Source organism: Marmota flaviventris, chromosome 17 (genome assembly GCF_047511675.1).
Source record: "Marmota flaviventris isolate mMarFla1 chromosome 17, mMarFla1.hap1, whole genome shotgun sequence".
Lineage (NCBI taxonomy): Eukaryota > Metazoa > Chordata > Mammalia > Rodentia > Sciuridae > Marmota > Marmota flaviventris.
Window position 1 is genome coordinate 13,315,021 of NC_092514.1, and position 20,926 is coordinate 13,335,946.

A 20,926-nucleotide genomic window follows, 5' to 3' on the forward strand; every position below is an offset into this window, starting at 1 on the left:
AATTTATGTTAGTAAGAAATGCATTTGCTGTATTTCAAAAGATTTCTCCATTTTAATTTCAAATATGGTATATGTTGAAAACATTACCCACAACAAAAGCTTTCTGGGCTCCTTAATGAGCTCCTAGAGTGTGAGGGGTCCATTGGCCAACAGGTTTGATAAACACTGTCTGCACTAGGGCTCTGGGCTTTGTGAAGGAGCCTAGATACCTCATTTAACATGTGAATAATTTCCTGGACCCAATGCCACAGTGATGTCTGGAAAGGTGCCTCTGTGGTTGCTGAAGGATAAGGGAAAGGCTTGTCCATAGACCAGGCTTCCATCAAACCCAGCAGACCTAGGGTTTTATCACATTCATAGTCTGACTGCCTGGGCTGCTGCTGAGCACAGCTGAAGCACAGCAATGCCTGGGCAAGCATTCCCTGGATGCTTCCATTTGGGTTCCCACAGGAGGAAGGGAAAGGTAGTCCTGTGCACACTCCTTGAGAGGCATCTGACTTACCTGTACACAGGGGGTGGCTGACAAACTGAACATACACTCCCGTCTCTGCTAGCCTCTAGCACAGAGTCAGGAAACCATATAGCTGATCGACACTCTGGGAAACCCGTGCAGCTGAGGTAGAACCTGTGGAGAAATGATGGCTAGGGTCAAACCACAGGAATACAGAAGGTGTACGTGAGCTGTCACCATCTACAAGGAAACTCTTCTTCAGTTGATTTAAGAGGACCTTCACTGCCACAACACAATTAAATCAGTCAGGGTCACTCCAGGTGAATCGGGCTGGCACTAAATAATCACACCGACACTGAAAGTACCTTTTTCTTATGGTTCAGTGACGTCTCTTCTGCCCCAGCTCCCACAAGGGAGGCAAAAGAGGCAGGCAAGAGAGAGAGAGAGCACACTTCAAACCATCTCATTTATTGGGGGGAAAGACATTCGAGAAGATTCAACCCAAATAAGGCAAGGGATTGGGTTTCAGGGGGTTGCTTGGTAATGTCTTGCAGTCAGCAGATTTGACTGACATCTTGGAAAGCCACACCCATCTCAGGTGCTGTGTGGGATCAAAGGCAGAGTGAGCAAAAAGGACACATATATCGCACAGCCCAGTCAGAGTAGCAATGTCAGTCCAGTCCCCTCATGTGCTCAAATGCTCACAGCTCACATACACAGACCATGGCTGGCTCGCAACACTTCATTTTTCTGAAGGACATTTAAGTGAATGCAGAGTCACTGACATGAAATGGTTTAGAAAATCAAGCCTGCCTTTGTCCCTAAAACATGAAGCAGCTATTATTGACTCTGCTTTCTATTTAAAAATCTACCACTAACCAAGGTCACACTGTATACCAAATGCCCTGTGCTGGGCAGTCCCACATTCTTGTTTCTTCCTCATGACAATCCAAAATGGTGTTCTGAGCACCTCAGTTTGCCTGTGAGTAAATGGAGACTCGGGATGATCTGGAAACCTGACCAGGGACACACATGGAGTGAGTGGGAGCTAGGCCTGGTAACCCACCTGTCTCAGGAAAGAGCCTTTTCTCTCCAAAACTATACAGCTTATTTTTCCTGGACATTTCTTGATACCTTCCAGTCATGAAATTGAGGGTCTGACTCAGCACCATGCATGTGATTTACTCAATTCCTTAGAGTGTGTCTGGATGTGACCAGCAGAAAACCAGTTATTTAAATGAAAAATTCACAAACTCAGAAATGGGAATTATAGGATAAAATGTTGAGATAATCTCCAGACTTCCCTGGTGATTCTGACAAGCATTCCACCAAGAATGCTGGGGGGGTGGCTGGTGTTGTGGCTCAGTGGTAGAGCACTTGCCTGGTATGTGTGAGGCACTGGGTTTGATCCTCAGCAGCACATAAAAATAAAGAAAGAATCCTGGTAAAAATTCTTTTCCTTTATATTTTAATGATTATGAATCCAACTACCTACTGGTGGCAAAGAAAAAACTACCAGTAGGATTTATCAAGCACTAAACTCTATGCTCAGGTGCTGGTTAAACCTTGAGTGGCACTGACCTCTGTGTTTGTGGACACACAAGCCCTGCCACCCACTTCTGGCTCTGGCCACAGGCATCTGGCTGCTGAGAGCCAGGGTGCCCTTCTTGTCATTAGGCTAGCCAGGTCTCTGGCTGCTGGGCTGGGAAGGGTCAGGGGAAACCACCTTCCTCATTCACACAGTGCTACAGACCCAGGTGAGCAGGGCAGAGTGAAGAAAGGAAGTGGGGAACTAGGATCAAATTCTGCCTTTACTACTCACTATAGCTACCCTACTTAGAACCAGCCCCTCAGCTGGCTGAAGTTCTAGAGTTTGTACTCTTTAAAACATCTGTTTTGTGGGCCTTTATGAAGACTCAATGAGATGATGTCTGCAAAGCACCCTGTATCACATCAGGCAGAGGGACGGTGCAGGGCAAAGCATGACTGCCTGTTTTTCACTTCTTTCACCATGAACTTCCTGCAATGGCCAGCTGCAGGCTTGGGAAAATGGGCCAGACTGGGCAACTGAACCCACTCTGATCAACTACATTGAAATAAAAAGGGAGCTGAGGTTTTAGGCCCAATTCAGAACTAAAATTAGGCAAGAAGAGAGCTGGGGTTGTGGCTCAGTGGTAGGGCATGTGTGAGGCACTAGGTTCAAGCCTCAGCACCACATAAAAAAATAAATAAAAATAAGGTATGATGTCCATCTACAAACTAAAACAAAACAAAACAACAACTACACAAGAGAAACTATTTGTTCAGCATCTACCATGTATTGGATAACATGTCTTCACTCTTTTCAAATCCTCACAATAACTCAGCTTTGTTAAACAGGTATTATTGTTCTTATTTTATGGAAAAACAAATTAGGAATCAAGGCAGTCAAATAACTTGTTTTGGGTTACACAGATTATATGTGACAGAAGTGAGACTTGAACTGAGACCCATCTGGATCTGAAGCTCATGTTCCACCATTTGCCAGACTTTGGGTAAATAATGTCTTATTTATAGGGACCAACTACTCTGACTTCCTACAGTACTTCACATCCCACATCACACCCTGCTATCCTGCTAGCTATAACACCTTGCCCAGAGACTGCCAATAACAGGTCTGTCTTTAAATAATAACAAGGACATGAACTGACAGGGCCTTTCGGTACTAGGGGGCTAACACAGCAGGTGCTGTGTAAGCAGAGGTGAAAGCAAAAGTTGGCACTAACCCGCCACTCTTCTTGGTCTTGAGGACCATGTCCCTGTTGCACTGTGGGCACTTCTGGATGGGCTCTGGCATGGCTGGGTAGATCTCTTCTTGCTGGGCCACTTCTGCCCCTTCCCCAAAGTATTGGGACAAGGCCTCATCCAATCTGAAGAAAAGGCAAACACATACAGTGGCCATCAATCAATGCAAAGAAACTTACAACACTCTTATATGTCAAAAACATATATATGTGAGGGGCTGGGGTTGTAGCTTAGTGGTTGAGCGCTTGCCTCGCATACGTGAGGCACTGGGTTCAATCCTTAACACCACCAAAATAAATAAATAAAATAAAATGAAGATATTGTGTCCATCTACAACTAAAAAATAAAAATTATAAAAAAACAAATTAATTAAAGAACATATATGAGCCTAGAACCAGCTGGCCAGGACCACAGGCCTGAGTAGCAGGCAGAGAGGGGACTGAGCTCTCCACTGGCCTGGCTCATGAGATCTCAGCAGACACATGAAAAAAACTATACTGAGTCCAAACACAAACACCAGAAATATATGTCTGCAATTAATGCTAATTTGTGCATCTCTTTTCAAAACTGGTATGAGAGTGATATGAAGGATTAAAAAAAATTCCAAAATTGTCATTGCCTACAATACATGCAAAAGGCGTGTGGTAGTAGTATTTCCCACATACACCATTGTCCAGCAGACACCACTGGGCATCCTCTAATTGAATTCAATTCTGGCACTATCTCCTCGGAGTTAGTGTCAGACTCTAAAGGTTGATGGCTCAGTCCCCAGGACTGTCCCAACTTGAGATGCCAGCTGCAAATTCCAGGTTGTGAACTATGCTTCTGACCAACTGGCTATAAACTGGGCTTCCCATGACCCACTCCTCAAGTTTAATTTTTACGTCAGCTTACAGAACTCAGATGAATAGCCATTTGGAAGAGATGCATAGGGTAAGGCATGTGGGAAGGGGGCAGAGCATCTATACTTTCTCTAGGTACGCCATCCTCTCCCACATTTAGCTACTGTAAGCTCTTGGAGGCCCATGTGTGTGCATGTATGTTTTGTGGTATTGGGGTTCAAACCCAGGACCTGAAGCATAGTAGGCAAACACTCAATAAATGAACTATGACCCCAGCTCTGCTTCTATGTTTTTATGGAGGTTTCCTTACTTAGGCAAGATTGATAAATCATTTGCCACTGGTGATCAACTCAACCCTCAACCCCTTTTCTCTTTTCTGCAAATGTATATATGGTGGGGTGGAGCTCAAAGTTCCAATTCTCCAACATTTGGTTCCCCTGACAACCAGCCTCCATCTTGTAGCTCATCAATACACACCCTCCCATCACTCATCTGATTAGCAAACAAAGACACATCATTTTGGAGATTTTAAAAAACAAAATTTTAAGTATATATATATACATACACACACAATTATATATTAATAGTTATGTACTGTATATAATTACATATTATATATATTTTATATAAATTATATTATCAAAGGTAGAAACATGTTATTTCTTTTTTGTTTTGAAAACATGTTAATTCTTTTTTTGTTGTTGTTTTTGTTTTTTTGGTGCTGGGGATTAAATCCAAGGCCTTGTGCATGGGAGGCAAGCACTCTGCCCACTATGCTATATCCCCATCCCCTTAATTCTGTTTTTTTGTACCAGGAATTGAACTCAGGGGCACTTGTCCACTGAGCCACATCCCCAGCCCTATTTTGTATTTTATTTAGAGATAGGGTCTCACTAAGTTGCTTGGCACCTCACTTTTGCTAAGGCTGGCTTTGAACTCAAGATCCTCCCATCTCAGCCTCTAATGTGGCTGGGATTATAGGCGTGTGCCACTGTTCCTGGCTCGAAAACATGTTATTTCTAACAAAACAAACATGCTGTTTACTGAGTGGCTACCTTCAAATGCTCCACAGGAAAAAAATGGGTCATATACTAGCTCTTGGATTTTCTGATTTGAAAGATGGTGCTACCTAATTCAAGATTTAACATCAAGCTGGGTGCAGTGATGCATGCCTATAATCCCAGCAACTCAGGAGGCTGAGGCAGGAGGATCACATGTTTGAAGCCAGTCTCAGTAACTTAATTAGACCCTGTATCAAAAAAAAAAGAAGAAGAAGAGGAAGAGGAAGAGGAAGAGGAAGAGGAAGAGGAAGAGGAAGAAGAAGAAGAAGAAGAAGAAGGTGGGGGGCTGGGGATGTGGCTCAGTGGTAAAGTACCCGTGGGTTCAATCCCCAGTATTCCCCTCCCCTCAAAAAATTTAATATCAAGATAATGGCATTTCTAAACCAACAGTCCAGAATAATTGTTTCTATACTGACAAAACTCTATAGAAAGGAATAAACTAAACCCAGAGGAGGAAAACGAAAGGGGTAGAACCTATATGGTCACTTCCACTCTTCCGTAGGTGAAAAGGCCACTGGTGAAGATGAACCGTGGTTAGCATGCCAAAAAGCAAGGGTTAGGAGTAACTATATCATCTTGTTTCTGCTGAACTGTCTCTATGAACTTCCACTTCTCAGAGGTAGATGGTATGGCCATGGCTTGGGAGCTATAGGACCTTTTGGGCTGGAAGGCAGGGTCTGTACTCACTTCTTTGCCTTAGCCACTGCTTCAATGAAAACCTGCTTGTATTTCTGCACCTGCTGCCTTAGAACCACAAATTTGTCCTTCTTTCCCTCACAGATCAGCTTCAGATCAGCTTCCAGCTCGGCCCGGAGGTCTGGCTTGGACATTTCATAGCCCATAGAATCGTAACCTGTGGGAAACAGCAGTACTCTGTGAGGTCCTGTAAGACAGGCAACCGCAGGGATTTGGGCAATGTGGTCCCCCTTCCTACTCACTGCAAGCTCCCTTCTCTCTTACCTTCCACAAGTCCCATGCCCAGGTGCCCTGGGAGAAACCGCTTGTCTGAGGTGAGCCCAACATACATCCGAGCTTTGATGGTCTCGATGTGCTCTGCGTGAGTTGCATCAGTACCTGGAAGCCATTTCAGTTACTCAGAGACATTAGAGACAATTGCATAGTGTCTGTGGGAACCTCAATCACCCTGGGATCCATTATATACATGGATGGCCTATGCAGGTAAGATAGCTCCATTCATATCTGGCTTACACTAGAAATCACAGTGGAACATTGCTCTCCTGCTCCCTTCCACCCCATCATTCATCAAAGCTGCCAACTCCAGCTTCACAATTTTTTAATTTTGGTACTAAGGATTGGATCCAGGGCATCACATATGTTAGTCAAGTGCTCTACCACTGAGTTACACCCCCAGCCCTTTTTAAGTTTTATTTTTAAATGGTCTTGCTAAGTTGCTGAGGTTTGTTTTGAACCTGTGAGTCTCCTATTGGGATTACAGGTATGTGCTATTGCATCTTGTTACAACTACTCCTTTAATTTCTACTCTTCCTGGGTCAGGATCATGGCTATAATACTGCAACAGTGTCATCTCCCTATTTTTAGTCTCTCCCCCAACCTTTACCCAACCCATTCTAAGCTGTGGCCAAAGGGCTCTTTTAAAATGTAGCTCTGGTCACGAACACCTGTAATCCCAGTGACTCAAGAGGCTGAGACAAGAGGATCCCAATAGTGATACCCTGTCTCAAAATAAAACAGAAACAAAAAGGGCTGGTGATGTAGCTCAGTGGTAAAGCCTCTGGGTTCAATCCCCAGAACCAACCAATCAACCAACAAAAAAGTAGCTCTGCTAACAGGGAAATAATAAAACCTCGGTGAAATACCACTTCATACTCCTTAACTACAGCATAATCAGAAAGACAGATAGCAAGTGTTGGCAAGGATATGAAGAAACTGGAACCCTCACGCACTGCTGGTGGGAATGTAAAATGGTGCAACCATTTCAGAAAATAGTTTGGTGGTTCCTCAAAAAGTGGTGCAGCAATCTCACTCTTAGTTGTATACCCAAGAAAATGGAAAACACACGTCTACACAAAAACTTGTAATGTGACTATCTGTAACATAGTTCATAACAGCAGAACAGTTTTAAGAACCCAAGTGTCTTATCAATTGACAGATAAATACGGTCTATCTATACAATGGAGTAATAAAAAAGACAAAAGTTCTGACATGCTACAACACACACGAACCTTGAGGATATCATGCTAAATAAAAGAAGTTTGTTACAAAAGGCCACACATTGTATGACTCCACTTACATGAAAGGTCTAAAATGGGCAAACTTATTGAGTCAAAAAGATTAGGGATTGCCTAGGGATCAGGGGAGCTAGAAGGAAGAATAGGGAGCGACCGGCTAAAGAAAATGGGGTTTTTTTTGAGGAGATGAAATGTTTTAACCTGTAGTGATAGCTGTACTACATTGTGAATATACTAAAACACCGAGTTTCACATTTTATATTTACAGTGCTGGGGATCAAACCCAGGGCCTCACACATGCTAGGTAAGTATTCTATCACTGAGCTACACCCCCAGCACTGAACTGTACATTTTAAATGGACAAATTATATAATATATAAATTATGTCTCAATAAACCTCTTAAAATTATTTGCTAAGAACTTGAGTCTATGTGGTTCCCTTATTTAGAAATCTTAGCTGCTCACCATGTGCTAAAATCTAAGACCCTCAGCTGGGCACACAGGGCCTAGCAAAATTGGCTCAAATCATTCTTCATTCTCATCTCCTCCAACCTCTCACCTTACACACTCCCAGCCATAGCTGGCATGTGTTTTCCTGTCCTTCCTCAGGCTTTGCCTAGGCTGGATTTGCCTTCATTAATGAGGAAGTGTCACTATGTGGTTTTCTGATCCAGCTCAAATGCTAGCCCCCTTTCCCTGCCTGCTCCTGTAGAACCTGTCACATTTTGCTGGATTTGGTTTATTTTCTGGTAGACTGTTTTTTTTTTTTTTAACATTTTTTAATTGTCAATGGATATTTTAATTTTATTTTTTTTATTTATATGTGGTGCTTACACATGACAGGCAAGTGCTCTACCACTGAGCCACAACCCAGCCCCACACTGAATTCTTAAAAGGGAAAGATTAGGTTTTAATTTTCTTTGTGTCTCTAGTGCCTGCCACTCACACTAGTTTCAGGGTGATGGCTGCCAGGTCTGATATTTCAAAGAGTGAAGATACAGATTTTGAGGATGAACTTATCATTTTAATTGTTGATAACTTATTTGTTGTTCTTAACCAAAAAAACTCCAAATCCCCACGTAGGCTAATGGTGCTCCCTGATCAGCCTTGAGCCATGGGAAACATCTAGATCACTACACATGTGGTGCAGTGTAGGGTTTTTAAAAGCAATGGCTGAAGGATAGGGATGTGTCTCTAGTAGAGCCCTTGCCTAGTATGCAAGAGGCTGTGGGTTCTAATTCTAGCACTGCAAAACAATCAAACTAAACTAAAATTCATTAAAAGCACATTGGCTGTGGAATTTGGTGACCTTAGTACATTCTTAACCTCTCTAGGCCTAGCTTTAACTATTAAATGGGGATATAGAGGTAGCACCTGTGCTGAGAGTAGACTTGGAGCCGCATATACAGTAAGTGCCTGAGAGCTACAAGATCCCCAGGTGAGTTACTGACCAATGCCATGCTTCTCCATGAGGGCGATGAGGTCAGCCTCAGTGAGCAGTTGTGGTGGGCTGGTCTCCCCATCCACCATTTCCACAGTGCTGGGCTGGAAGCGAGAGCCTTGCTCATAGACAGGGAGGAGCTAGAAGAGCAGCAGGCACAGAGATCAGATCACACATACTCAGTCTGGTCCTGCTCTATCAACCAGCATAGGTCTGTAGTTTGACTGTCCTCCCTCTCCCTGGAGCCCACCTCCTTATCACCTTGTCACTCCAGTGATCATAGGGATACACGTCCAGGTAGTTTCGGGCCAGAATCATGAGACCATGGGCCACAAAGCGTTCCTGAGCAATGTCAATCTCCACAGTAGTCTCTTGCCCCTGAGCATCTTGGGAACAGCAGGCTAGAAAATGACGGACGATGAACTCATATAGTCGCCGTTCATCTCCCTGAAGAAAAAGAAGAATCTCTCGAGAACCAGTACCTCAAGGATAGCATCATCATCAATAATTTCAACCTGGTTTATGCCACTGACAGCCATACGCTCTTCAGGCCCTACACCAATGTGAGGCTACGCAGGTCCTTGGGGAGCTGATGGTTTTTGGCTGATAAACCTCACAACCCTGTCAGGCAAAAGGCAAGCAAGGGTAGTCATTATTTCCCCAGGCCCAGGATGGGGATTTCTGATGTAGATTCAACAGAAACAAAAATAAGACAAAAGCCTAGGAAATAAGGGTTTCCCTGAAGATAAGAATCACAGAGTAACACTACAGTTGACTGCTCGAGGCCAGCTTCATGCTTCCTTTCAAGCAATGGTTTGTTGGGGTGAATTTGCATCAGTCAGGTAAGCAAGGGTTTAGTGAGGCTAAATCTCAGGTTACATACAAATACTCATGAGATATTTGTATTTATATGTAACAATTCACCTTCTAAGAATTCATTCAGAGGAATCAGGCATGGTGGTACACATAGTGACTTGGGGGCTAAGGAAGGAAGATCTCAAATTCATGCCAGCCTCAGTAACTCAGTGAGACCCTGTCTCAAAATAAAATTTAAATAGGGGGCTGTGAAGATATAAATCAGTGGTAAAGCACCCCTGGGTTCAATATTTTGTACCTGCCCCCCAAAATTCATTCATTCATTCATAAGGAAATAATTGAGATCCACACAAATATTTATGTATAAATATCAAAAAGTTAAAAACTTAAAATCTTTTTTTTTTTTTTTAAATATGTATTTATTTATTTTTAGTTTTCGGCGGACACAACATCTTTGTTTGTATGTGGTGCTGAGGATCGAACCCGGGCCCCACGCTTGCCAGGCAAGCGTGCTACCGCTTGAGCCACATCCCCAGCCCCAAAACTTAAAATCTTTAAAAAAAAAAAAATATATATATTTTTAGTCGTAGATGAACATAATACCTTTATTTTATTTATTTATTTTTAAGTTGTGCTGAGGATTGAATCCAGTGCTTCACATGTGCGAGGCAAGCGCTCTGCCACTGAGCTACAACCGTGAGCCTGGGAACTTAAATCTTACATACAGATTTGGCAAAATAAATTATGGGTCATTTGTGTAATACCTATCTATCTACATCTATCTACCTACCTATACTTATTCTGGGTATTGAACCTAGAGCCTTGCAAATTCTAGGCAAGTACTCTACCACTTACTACATCTCCAGTGTTTTATTTTTTTGTACTGGGGACTGAGCCCAAGGTGTGAAACCACAGAGCCACATCCCCAGCCCTTTATTTGAGATAGGGTCTCACGTAAGTTGCTAAGGGCCTTGCTAAGTTCCTGAGATTGGCCTCTCAACATATGTTCCTCCAGCCTCAGCCTCCTGAATAGCTGAGATTATAGGTGTGTGCCATTGTGCCTGGACCCAGCCATTTTCATTTTATTTCGAGTCAGGGTCTCCCTAAATTGCCCAGGTTGACTTCAAACTTTCAATCCTCCTGCCTGTCTTCTCAGTAGATAGATTACGGTGTGTGCCACCATGACCAGCTTATATGTTACACTTTAAATACTGTTGCATATGAGGAATGCTCATAATATAGTACTGAAATTTTTTAAAAATATTTTTGTAGTAGATGGACACAATACCTTTAATTTTATTATTTTTATGTGGTGCTGAGGATCAAATCCAGTGCCTCATGTGTGCTAGGCAAGCACTCTACCAACTGAGCTACAACCCCAGCCCCTAAGAAGTTTTTATAAAGCTATACGAGATTATACTTTTATTATTATATTATAATATAATCAGGTGCTGAAAAATCAGGTTCTAAGTAGAGGGCAGGATTACAGATAATTCTTTTCTTCTTTCTTATCTTCTGTGTTTGCTAAAGTGTCTAAAATAAACATGTGGTACTTTTATTTTGTGGTGCTAGGGATTATACTCAGGGCCTTGCAAAGGTACTTTTTAAATTGGAAAGAATATGTATTATTAAAAAAAGAACAGGTAGGGGTTGGGGTTGTGGCTCAGTGGTAGAGCGCTCGTCCAGCACGTGTGAGTCCCTGGGCTCAATCCTCAGCACCACATATAAATAAATAAATAAATAAATAAATAAATAAATAAATAAAATAAAGGTACTGTTCAACTACAACCAAAAAATAAATATTAAAAGAAAGAGGGACTGGGGTTGTGGCTCAGTGGTAGCGTGCTTGCTTAGCATGCATGAGGCACTGGGCTCGATCTTTAGCACCACATAAAAATAAAGACAATAAAGTCCATCAACAACTAAAAACATATTTAAAAAAAAAAGAAAGAAAGAAAAAAGACCAGCCAGGTATGGTGGTGCACATGTATATACTAGCAACTCAGGAGGCTGAGGCAGGGGGATTATAAGTTCAAGACCAGACTGGGTAGCTTAGCAAGACCCTGTCTCAAAATGTAAAATAAAAGGAGAGGGGAAGGAGCTCAGCAGCAGAGCATTTGCCTGGTAGGCATGAGGTCCTGGTTTTAACCCCCAGTACGGCCAAAACAAAGAATGAAAAAAAACAAAGTTTACTTAGTGGCAGATGCCAAATAATCCTTCATAGTTGTTGCCTACATAGTGATTACTCCCCAGCTGAGGAAATGACTGAATCACTGAATGGCTGAGCAGAGAGAGGTGAGTGTGAAATGTTGGAGAGACTGCAGTAAGCAGTGGTAGGAAAGGTTCTGAAAGGCTGTGAAAACAGGTCCAGTCTTGGAAGATGGTTAAGGCTTTTTCTAGGTAATAAGGGACCAGCAAGGTCAGGAGACTAGTAGGGGTATGGAGGCTATGCCAGGGCATGGGGGAAGGTAGGTTGCCATATATGCGTCCATATGAGGGACTAGTGAAAAAGCAACAGAGCTGACGGAGAATGGAGCCTACCATGGGGGGGCTAGTGGGGTGGGGGGTGGTCTTTTGTGAAAGCCAGGAACAAGACTGTGTCTAACACTGCCTTCTCTTTTTTGAAATGAAATAGATAGTTCAACATCACTTATTTTCCAAAGTCAGAGCCTGGAGAACAAATTTGAATCATACTTTGATCCTCAGCACCTGTCTCTGAGTTTCAGTAGGTTGCACACTCAGGGAAACAAACCTGTAAGTTGCTGGTGTACTTGGTGGGATGGATGGGAGGGTGAGCTTGATCAGACTTGTTTCCGTTGCGTGGGGTGGGGCCACCCCGCTCGAGAATGCTCTGGGCAAAGGCCCCCCAGTGTGGATCTGGGGTCTGCTGTTCCACCAGTGCCATCAAGTTTAGGTCTTTGGGGAAAATATTTGTTTCTGTTCGGGGATAGCTGATGTACCTAAAAGAAAAGTAAACAAATGAAAAAGAAATTGCTAAACTCTTCAATGGTCTGTAACAACTCCAAGTCCCAGAACACACCTGCAATCACTGATCTAATATAGCCAGTTCAACTGGAGAGCACTTAGGTGACCTATGCTGAACAAAGGTCAGAGGTGGGATCCCCATTCAGGGTGGAAAAGCAGTAATCTTTCTTGCTGAATCATTTTGAGAAGCCAAAGGAGACTCGAAAGGGACAACATAAGGCAGGATAAAGGCCCAGGACTCTGCAACAGCCTTATGGCCTGGGGGACTTCACTGACCTCTTAGGGCTGGTCAGTCTGACCAAAACAAAAAGGGATTTCAATTTATTTTTTGGTTCTTATATTAAAATGCTTTTTCTGTCAGAGTGACATCTAAACAGTATGTTATAAGCTATATTTCTAAAATATTCCATGTTGATAAAGATGCACCAAATTCTATTGTCAAATACAGAATATTTACCCTTGAGTGTAGAGCTTTTCAGCAATCCTCATGGTTTCCTTAGCATTTATTTTCAACTTGCGAGAAGCCAGCTTCTCCAGCTCCTGTTAAGAGGGTCAATAGGCACGTTAAGGTATAATGTGTGTCAGGACCTGCCAGACTGCATGTTTCATCTTTAGGCAGGTCTGGCTCCTGCAACTCCAGCTATTGCCATCATGCTGAGAGGGAAAGACTGTGCCCAAAGAAGATTTCTGAGACTTCCAGGCAGATCCCAGCTAGTAGTTCTCTGATGTGTGATCATAAGACTTTCCAGGGGAGGTAGAAGATTCAAAGGTCTAACCACCAGGAAATGTGATAAAAGTAGGCTGTGATAGAGGCCGAAATCTGCATTTTTAACCAACAGTCTAACAAACTGATGCTAATGTATAGCAGTCTGAGAATCATACTTTGGAAACTACCATTTGAGGGGCTGGGGATGTGGCTCAAGCGGTAGTGCGCTCGCCTGGCATGCGTGCGGCCCAGGTTCGATCCTCAGCACCACATACAAACAAAGATGTTGTGTCAGCCGAAAACTTAAAAATAAATATTAAAAAATTCTCTCTCTCTCTTAAAACAAAACAACAACAACAACAACAAAAAAACAACTTTCTCTCTTTAAAAAAAAAAGAAACTACCATTTGAGTCCCAGGAAATTGCCCTGGAGGATAAAAAGCATCCTTTAATGCCTCCTTGGGAATAACCAGCTGTTCTTTTCCCTATGTGATACCCTGACAATGCTGCTGATAAGTCAAAGCACATATAAACAGCCAGGAATAAAACACACACTGAGTACATGAAAAAATGCTCACCATCTCTAGCAGTCAGAGAAATGCAAATCAAAACCACCCTAAGATACCATCTCACTCCAGTAAGATTGGCAGCCATTAGGAAGTCAAACAACAATAAGTGCTGGCGAGGATGTGGGGAAAAGGGTACACTTGTACATTGCTGGTGGGACTGCAAATTGGTGCAGCCAATTTGGAAAGCAGTATGGAGATTTCTTGGAAAGCTGGGAATGGAGCCACCATTTGACCCAGCTATTCCCCTTCTTGGTCTATTCCCTAAAGACCTAAAAAGAGCATGCTACAGGGACACTGCGACATCGATGTTCATAGCAGCACAATTCACAATAGCAAGACTGTGGAACCAACCTAGATGCCCTTCAATAGACGAATGGATAAAAAAATTGTGGCATTTATACACAATGGAGTATTACTCTGCATTAAAAAATGACAAAATCATAGAATTTGCAGGGAAATGGATGGCATTAGAGCAGATTATGCTAAGTGAAGCTAGCCAATCCCTAAAAAACAAATGCCAAATGTCTTCTTTGATATAAGGAGAGTAACTAAGAACAGAGTAGGGACGAAGAGCAGGAGAAGAAGATTAACATTAAATAGGGATGAGAGGTGGGAGGGAAAGGGAGAGAGAAGGGAAATTGCATGGAAATGGAAGGAGACCCTCAGGGTTATACAAAAGTACATACAAGAGGAAGTGAGGGGAAAGGGAAAAATAATACAAGGGGGAGAAATGAATGACAGTAGAGGGGGTAGAGAGAGAAGAGGGGAGGGGAGGGGAGGGGGGATAGTAGAGGATAGGAAAGGCAGCAGAACACAACAGACACTAGTATGGCAATATGTAAATCAATGGATGTGTAACTGATGTGATTCTGCAATCTGTATATGGGGTAAAAATGGGAGTTCATAACCCACTTGAATCAAAGTGTGAAATATGATATATCAAGAAATTTGTAATGTTTTGAACAACCAACAATTAAAAAATTAAAAAAAAAAAAAAAAACACACGCACACACTGAGTATAGCTCAGTGGTAGAGTGCTTGCCTAGCAAATGCTTGTCTTGTGTGGAAAAATAAACAAAACCCCAAAACAAGCTACTCCATTATAACGCTATAAAAATATACACATAAAGAATAAGAAGAGCAGGGTATGGTGGGGCACACCTGTAATCCCAGTGGCTCTGGAGGTTGAGGCAGGAGGATCACAAGTTCAAAGCCAGCCTCAGCAATTCAGTGAGGCCCTATCTCAAAATAAAAAATAAAAAGTGGCTGGGTATGTGGCTCAGTGTTTAATCACCCCTGGTTCAATCCCTAGTGTTAAAAACCACCACAACAAGAGAAGACATCAAAATTATGTCACTGACTACATAAGGATGGCAAGATTATGGGTCATTTGTCATTTTCTTTCTGTTTCTCCAAACTCATATAATGGAGTTATACTGTATTTATTAACTTTAAAAACAAAAAGTCCAGGTGAAGAAAGCCCATGCCTTCCCCAAGTGATCTTCCTTCCACTGCCCATGCAGAATCTGTCCCAACAATATAAAATGACTGTTCTCCAGTGCCTAGAATAGTCTGTCTGTAACATACCACAGTGTCCAATGCTTGAGGCCTCCACTTGCTCTTTGGCTTAGACCTGATCTCCACCACAGTTGCCAGGGGATCCTAGAAAGCCAGGAGAACAAAGACCACATTAACCTAGAGGTGTGTCACCTGCAGCCTGTTTGTGACAGCCCCTTCCTACCATTCCAGATCATAGTGACTGCCAGCAGAGGGCTCAGCCACAGCTTAAGAGACGCCCCCATTTAATGTCAATCATATTTGACAGTGTGGTGGACACCATTATCCACTTCCTACTCAAACCAAGATTCTGAACAGCAATTTTACAAGCCTTCAAAGATGACAAAATACCAGTCTATTCATCTCCCAAGTTCAGTTTTATACCTACCTATGCATAATATTACTTTTTTAAAAAATTCAGGATAATATAGAATTAGAAATAGGAAAAACCAGACAATAGAAGCAATAAAATGAAAAACCAAATTCACATTTCCAACAGAATATAAAAGAATATAAGGAACTCAGCTGAAGTGATTTGCTAATGAAGATATTTATATATCACAAACCAAGTTTCTTCCTCCCAATAGACTGGGGACAGCTGCTCTTTTTAAGGGGCTCAAAGTATACCACATGTCAAGTATTTCTGCAGAACATTTTATGAAGGTGCAACAGACATACTGGGATCCAATCTAATGGCTAGTGCTCTGCCATTCAATAACTCTAGTGTGTCCATGAGCAACTCACTTCAATTTCTCTAGCTTCCTTCTCTGTAAAACTGGGATGACATAACTATTTTCACAATATTATTAGGATTGAGCAAAATAACATTTAATGAAGTGGTACATTCAAGTGCTTAATAGTTATCATTCCTTTTATCAAAGTATTAATAAACCTGCCAGAAGCATACCACAAATTATTAAACATAGACATATCTGCATTTCACTTAGGCATCACTGTGTGCAGGCTGTGGGTTAAACTGTGCAAAGAGGTGCTGACCTATGGGAAGTGACATCGCATAGTGGACAATACTTCTGAGGAGCAGGAAAGTGAAACTGGGGTCTCAGTTCTATCATGACTGGCATGAGACATGAGTTGGTTGTGATACTTTGCAAGTGTTCCTTTTCCTATGAGACACATTTTTCCTGTTCAAATGTCACTTCTTAGAGAGGCCTTTCAAGATCACTTCATCTAGAATAGTCCCTGCCAACCATATGTGTCAGGGAGGGATTTTAGTTGTATACATCTCAAAATTGCTAATTTTTTTTTTTTTTGGTACTGGGAATTGAACTCAGGGGCACTCAACCACTGAGCCACATCCCCAGCACTATTTTTTTTGTATTTTATTTAGAAACAGGGTCTCACTGAGTTGCTTAGCGCCTTGCTTTTGCTAAGGTTGGCTTTAAACCTGCAATCCTCTTGTCTCAGCCTCCCGAGCAGCTGGGATTATAGGCATGTACTACGGTGCCCGGCCCTCAAAATTTCTAATTTTATCTAAAAGTTCTGCAGATATTCCCCTTGTACATTTTTAGTGCTATTTCCTGGGGTTCTGGTCTTGCTGGCTTCCAAAAAGTGATGATGCCCGGAGATGCGAACTTAAAGCCAATACAATTCAGGGGAAGAATGGAACAGGTTCACTGCTGCCAACAGGAGGGTATGGCTGAGGAAGTGTGCAGAATGTTTCTTAGATCATTAAACTCTCGTGGGACTCCTTACCTCCATACATAATTGATAGAGGACAAGACAAGCTGTGTGATTAAACAGACGATGTCTTTTCCAGTTGAATTCTACGGTACCATCTTTGTGATCATGAGTTACTATTTGGAAGACAAATAGAAAGGCTGTCTCAGAGAAAGCACATGATATGACAGACAGAAAAAGGTGTATCACAGTACAAATCAAAGGAAGATAAAATAGGGAAGAGTTCTGCAATTCACAATAGCTAAACTGTGGAACCACCCTAGATGCCCTTCAATAGATGAATGGATTAAAAAATGTGGCATTTATACACAATGGAATATTACTCGGCAATAAAAGAGAATAAAATAATGGCATTTGCAGGTAAATGGATGGAGTTAGAGAAGATAATGCTAACTGAAGTTAGCCGATCTCTAAAAAACCAAACGCTGAATGTTTCTCTGATATAAGGAGGCTGACTCATAGTGGAGTTTGGAGGGGGAGCATGGGAAGAATAGATGAACTCTAGATAGGGCAGAGGGGTGGGAGGGCAAGGGAGGGGCCAAGGGGTTAGAAATGATGGTGGAATGTGATGGATATTGTTATCCAAAGTACATGTATGAAGACATGAATTGATGTGAATATTCATTGTATACAGCCAGAGATATAAAAAATTGTGCTCTATATGTGTAATAAGAATTGTAATGCATTCTGCTGTCATATATTAATAAAAAAATTAACTAAAAAATAAAATAAAATAAATAAGGAAGAGTTATGGATAACTAAGGAAACCAGTGGATTCTGAATACTGTAATGGGGCAAGGTGAAGGGCAGCAAGGCTTAAAAAACAAACCCTCCCACTTAATTAATGTTATTAGCACTTTCTTGTTATTCCTGGGCTTGTAGGTTTCATATATAAACAATAACCCCCCAACTTTACCTTTAATCCTGTGGAAGATTTCTGGCACAAAAGCCTGAATGGCTTTGAACCTTTCTACCACGAACCCCAGTGTCGGGAACTGGCAGCTGCCATAGCTAATGAGCTGCTCTGCCAGCACCTCAGGAAAAATCTTCTGAAGCCGCAGGGTCTGGAATCTAGTGAAGGCAGCTCCTGGACAGTGAGAGCAGATGGGATGAAAGAGGAAGTGATGGATGATGAGATAATTTTGGATCTATGACCCAATACTAGCGTGCCTCAACATGGAAGAGTCCATGGCTCCTCACCGATCCTTAGGTCCAGCTCCTGCCTCACATCCACAGCATCACTGACTCTTTGATCAGGCTCAGTCAGGTTTTCACAGGCTGTCCTGACAGCACGTGGTGTGATCTCAGAAAAACGGGCTCTCAACACTTGTAGACCAGGCTTCACTGTACAACACAAGGGTCACCAAGGTCAAAATCAAATTACACTGCACTCATTGCAAAGGGCTCACTTTTCCTAAACCACCTTCTTGAAAGGCAAACCTGTTCAAGAAGTTGTAAGTAGTCCACTTCACATATTAGTTTAAATTAGTAAGAGGGAATTCAAATTCAAAGAGGGAAACATGCTAGGTAGGTGTGGTTGGGCAGGCCTATCACCCCAGTGACTTCGGAGGCTGAGGCAGGAGGATTGGGAGTTCAAAGTCAGCCTCAGCAACTTAGTGAGACCCTGTCCCAAAGGGTTGGGGATGTGGTTCAGTGGTTAAATGCACCTGGGTTCAATCCCTGCCCCCTCCCGAACAGAAAAGGGAAACATCATTATAACCTGTAACTGGAGTACTGCCAGAAAAAAGAGCACGGTCAATTTTAACTAAAATTCTCTAGGTGGGGCTTTTTTTTTTCTTTTTCTTTTTTTTAATATTTATTTTTTAGTATTTGGCGGACACAACATCTTTGTTTGTATGTGGTGCTGAGGATGGAACCCGGGCCGCATGCACGCCAGGCGAGCGCGCTACCGCTTGAGCCACATCCCCAGCCCTCTAGGTGGGGCTTTTAAGACTTTATTTTTACTTGCTCTTTAGGTCTGTAGAGAAAAGAAAAACACTGTCAATCAAAGGGTCCTGTGGGGGGAATTTCATGTCCCTTCAGAAAAGAACATAGGAAATATACTTTTTCCCTTGAAAGTTAATGTATTTAAATTTTCAGAAGCCATCAGAGCTTTTTTTTTTTTTTGGTATTAGGGATTGAACCCAGGGGCCCTTAACCACTTAGCCACATCCCCAGCCCTTTTTAATATTTTATTTAGAGATAGGGTCTTGCTGAATTGCTAAATGCCTCACTAATCTGCTGAGGCTGGCTTTGAACTAGTGATCTTCCTGCCTCAGCCTCCAAAGTTACTGGGATTATATAGGCATGTGCCACAGCGCCCTGCTCCATCAGAGCTTTTGACACAAATCTCTTAGGGAAAGTAGCAACCTCAACCTCTGAGCCACAGAATGAAAATGAGTTGCTCAACACTTCCTCTAAGTGGAAATATTAACTCTGTTACAGCCATTCAAATTCATGCCAACATTCATCCATTTATTCATTCATATGCAGGGAATGGAATACCATACAGTAGACAAGTGCTCTACCATTGAGCCACATTCTAATCCAACAATGAATACTCAGGCATTGTACAAAGAATATGGGAGATTAAAAAAGCAGAATGTTTTTAGGATTTCTTTATTCTTTAGTTATGGTAAATGCATTTTTTGGCACAAATTCAATATACAATTTTAAGAAATACAGCCTGTAATCCTAGAACCTTAGAAGCTGAGGCAGGAGGTTCGTGAGTTAAAAAAGCCAGCCTCAGCAAAAGTGAGGTCCTAAACAACTCAGTGAGATCCTGTCTCTAAATAAAATATAATAGGGCTGGGATGTGGCTCAGTGGTCAAGTACCCCTGAGTTCAATCCCCGGTACACACACACACACACACACACACAAAAGGAATACAATACACTATTTGCTGACTCATTCTTACAGCAGTCCTAGGAAGCATGTCAGATTGCCCTGACACTGAATATGAGGAAGCTGAAGATTCAGTGACTTGCTCAAGGAACACAGCTGGTGTAATTCCCACTGCTTTGCGAGGAGAAAATATATGTAAAAGAATATGGCCCACTTGTATGGAGATATAGAAGAATTCTCTATTTGGGAGCCCCCCAGCAGAGAACCTCAATAGCAGCAGACTTACCAGCCTTGCACACATGGATAATCTCAAACCCAATGTTTTCACCTTCTCTGTCACAGTCAGTCCAGATCACTAAGGCCTGACACTGCCGCGTTTCTCGTTCTAGAGTTTTCTAAAGTTAACAGGGGGAAAGAGCAGTAAGAGCAGAATCTAGAGCAGTTACTTGATACTTAAAGAGAACTGACTGAGGATCAGTGCTGTTCTTGGGAGTGTGCCACCCTTTATGAGTGGTCACAGAAAACTGCTCATACCAAAGCTACTGATGATGTTCACCAGTACTATCCTCCAGACTCATAAATGAGTTTCTAGAAAACCAAGGGTTTAGTTGAACTTCACTAAATACAATAACACCTACAACTTAGCTCTAATGCACACTTCTACCTCTAGTGGTTCTAATTATATGCTGGTTAAGAAAAATTAACTTGATTTTCATCTAAGGTTTCTCAGTTAGTGGTGAACTACCTACAGCCCTGAACTGACAATCACTGCCAAATGACTTATACTTTGTAGCCTCTTTAGTCTATTCTAGGGCTGGAACTAACACTGGAATTAACAATTCAACAAAACTTACTCTAAACACCTACTATTCATAAAAAGCTTACTTCATCCTTTGGGTGCTTAGTTAAAAAGGCTTCATTTATACAATGGGTGGAAATAAATAACTTTTTAAATCATGAT

At 42.1% G+C, this 20,926-nt stretch overlaps 1 protein-coding gene across 2 annotated transcripts in view; it reads right to left on the bottom strand.

The window, feature by feature from the left end:
- Top3a (DNA topoisomerase III alpha) overlaps positions 1-20,926 on the bottom strand; it is a 34,508-nt gene that overhangs the window by 8,903 nt on the left and 4,679 nt on the right. For both annotated transcript variants that reach the window (XM_027921453.2, XM_027921452.2), the window contains exons 5-17: positions 20,252-20,360; positions 18,321-18,464; positions 18,037-18,207; positions 17,136-17,236; positions 15,453-15,527; positions 13,048-13,130; positions 12,358-12,565; positions 9,051-9,236; positions 8,800-8,929; positions 6,099-6,212; positions 5,826-5,991; positions 3,217-3,360; positions 503-625 (exon numbers count right to left, since the gene is read on the bottom strand). In XM_027921453.2, coding sequence (XP_027777254.1) covers positions 503-625; positions 3,217-3,360; positions 5,826-5,991; positions 6,099-6,212; positions 8,800-8,929; positions 9,051-9,236; positions 12,358-12,565; positions 13,048-13,130; positions 15,453-15,527; positions 17,136-17,236; positions 18,037-18,207; positions 18,321-18,464; positions 20,252-20,360 — 1,754 coding nt within the window. The remainder of the gene's footprint in view (positions 1-502; positions 626-3,216; positions 3,361-5,825; positions 5,992-6,098; positions 6,213-8,799; positions 8,930-9,050; positions 9,237-12,357; positions 12,566-13,047; positions 13,131-15,452; positions 15,528-17,135; positions 17,237-18,036; positions 18,208-18,320; positions 18,465-20,251; positions 20,361-20,926) is intronic.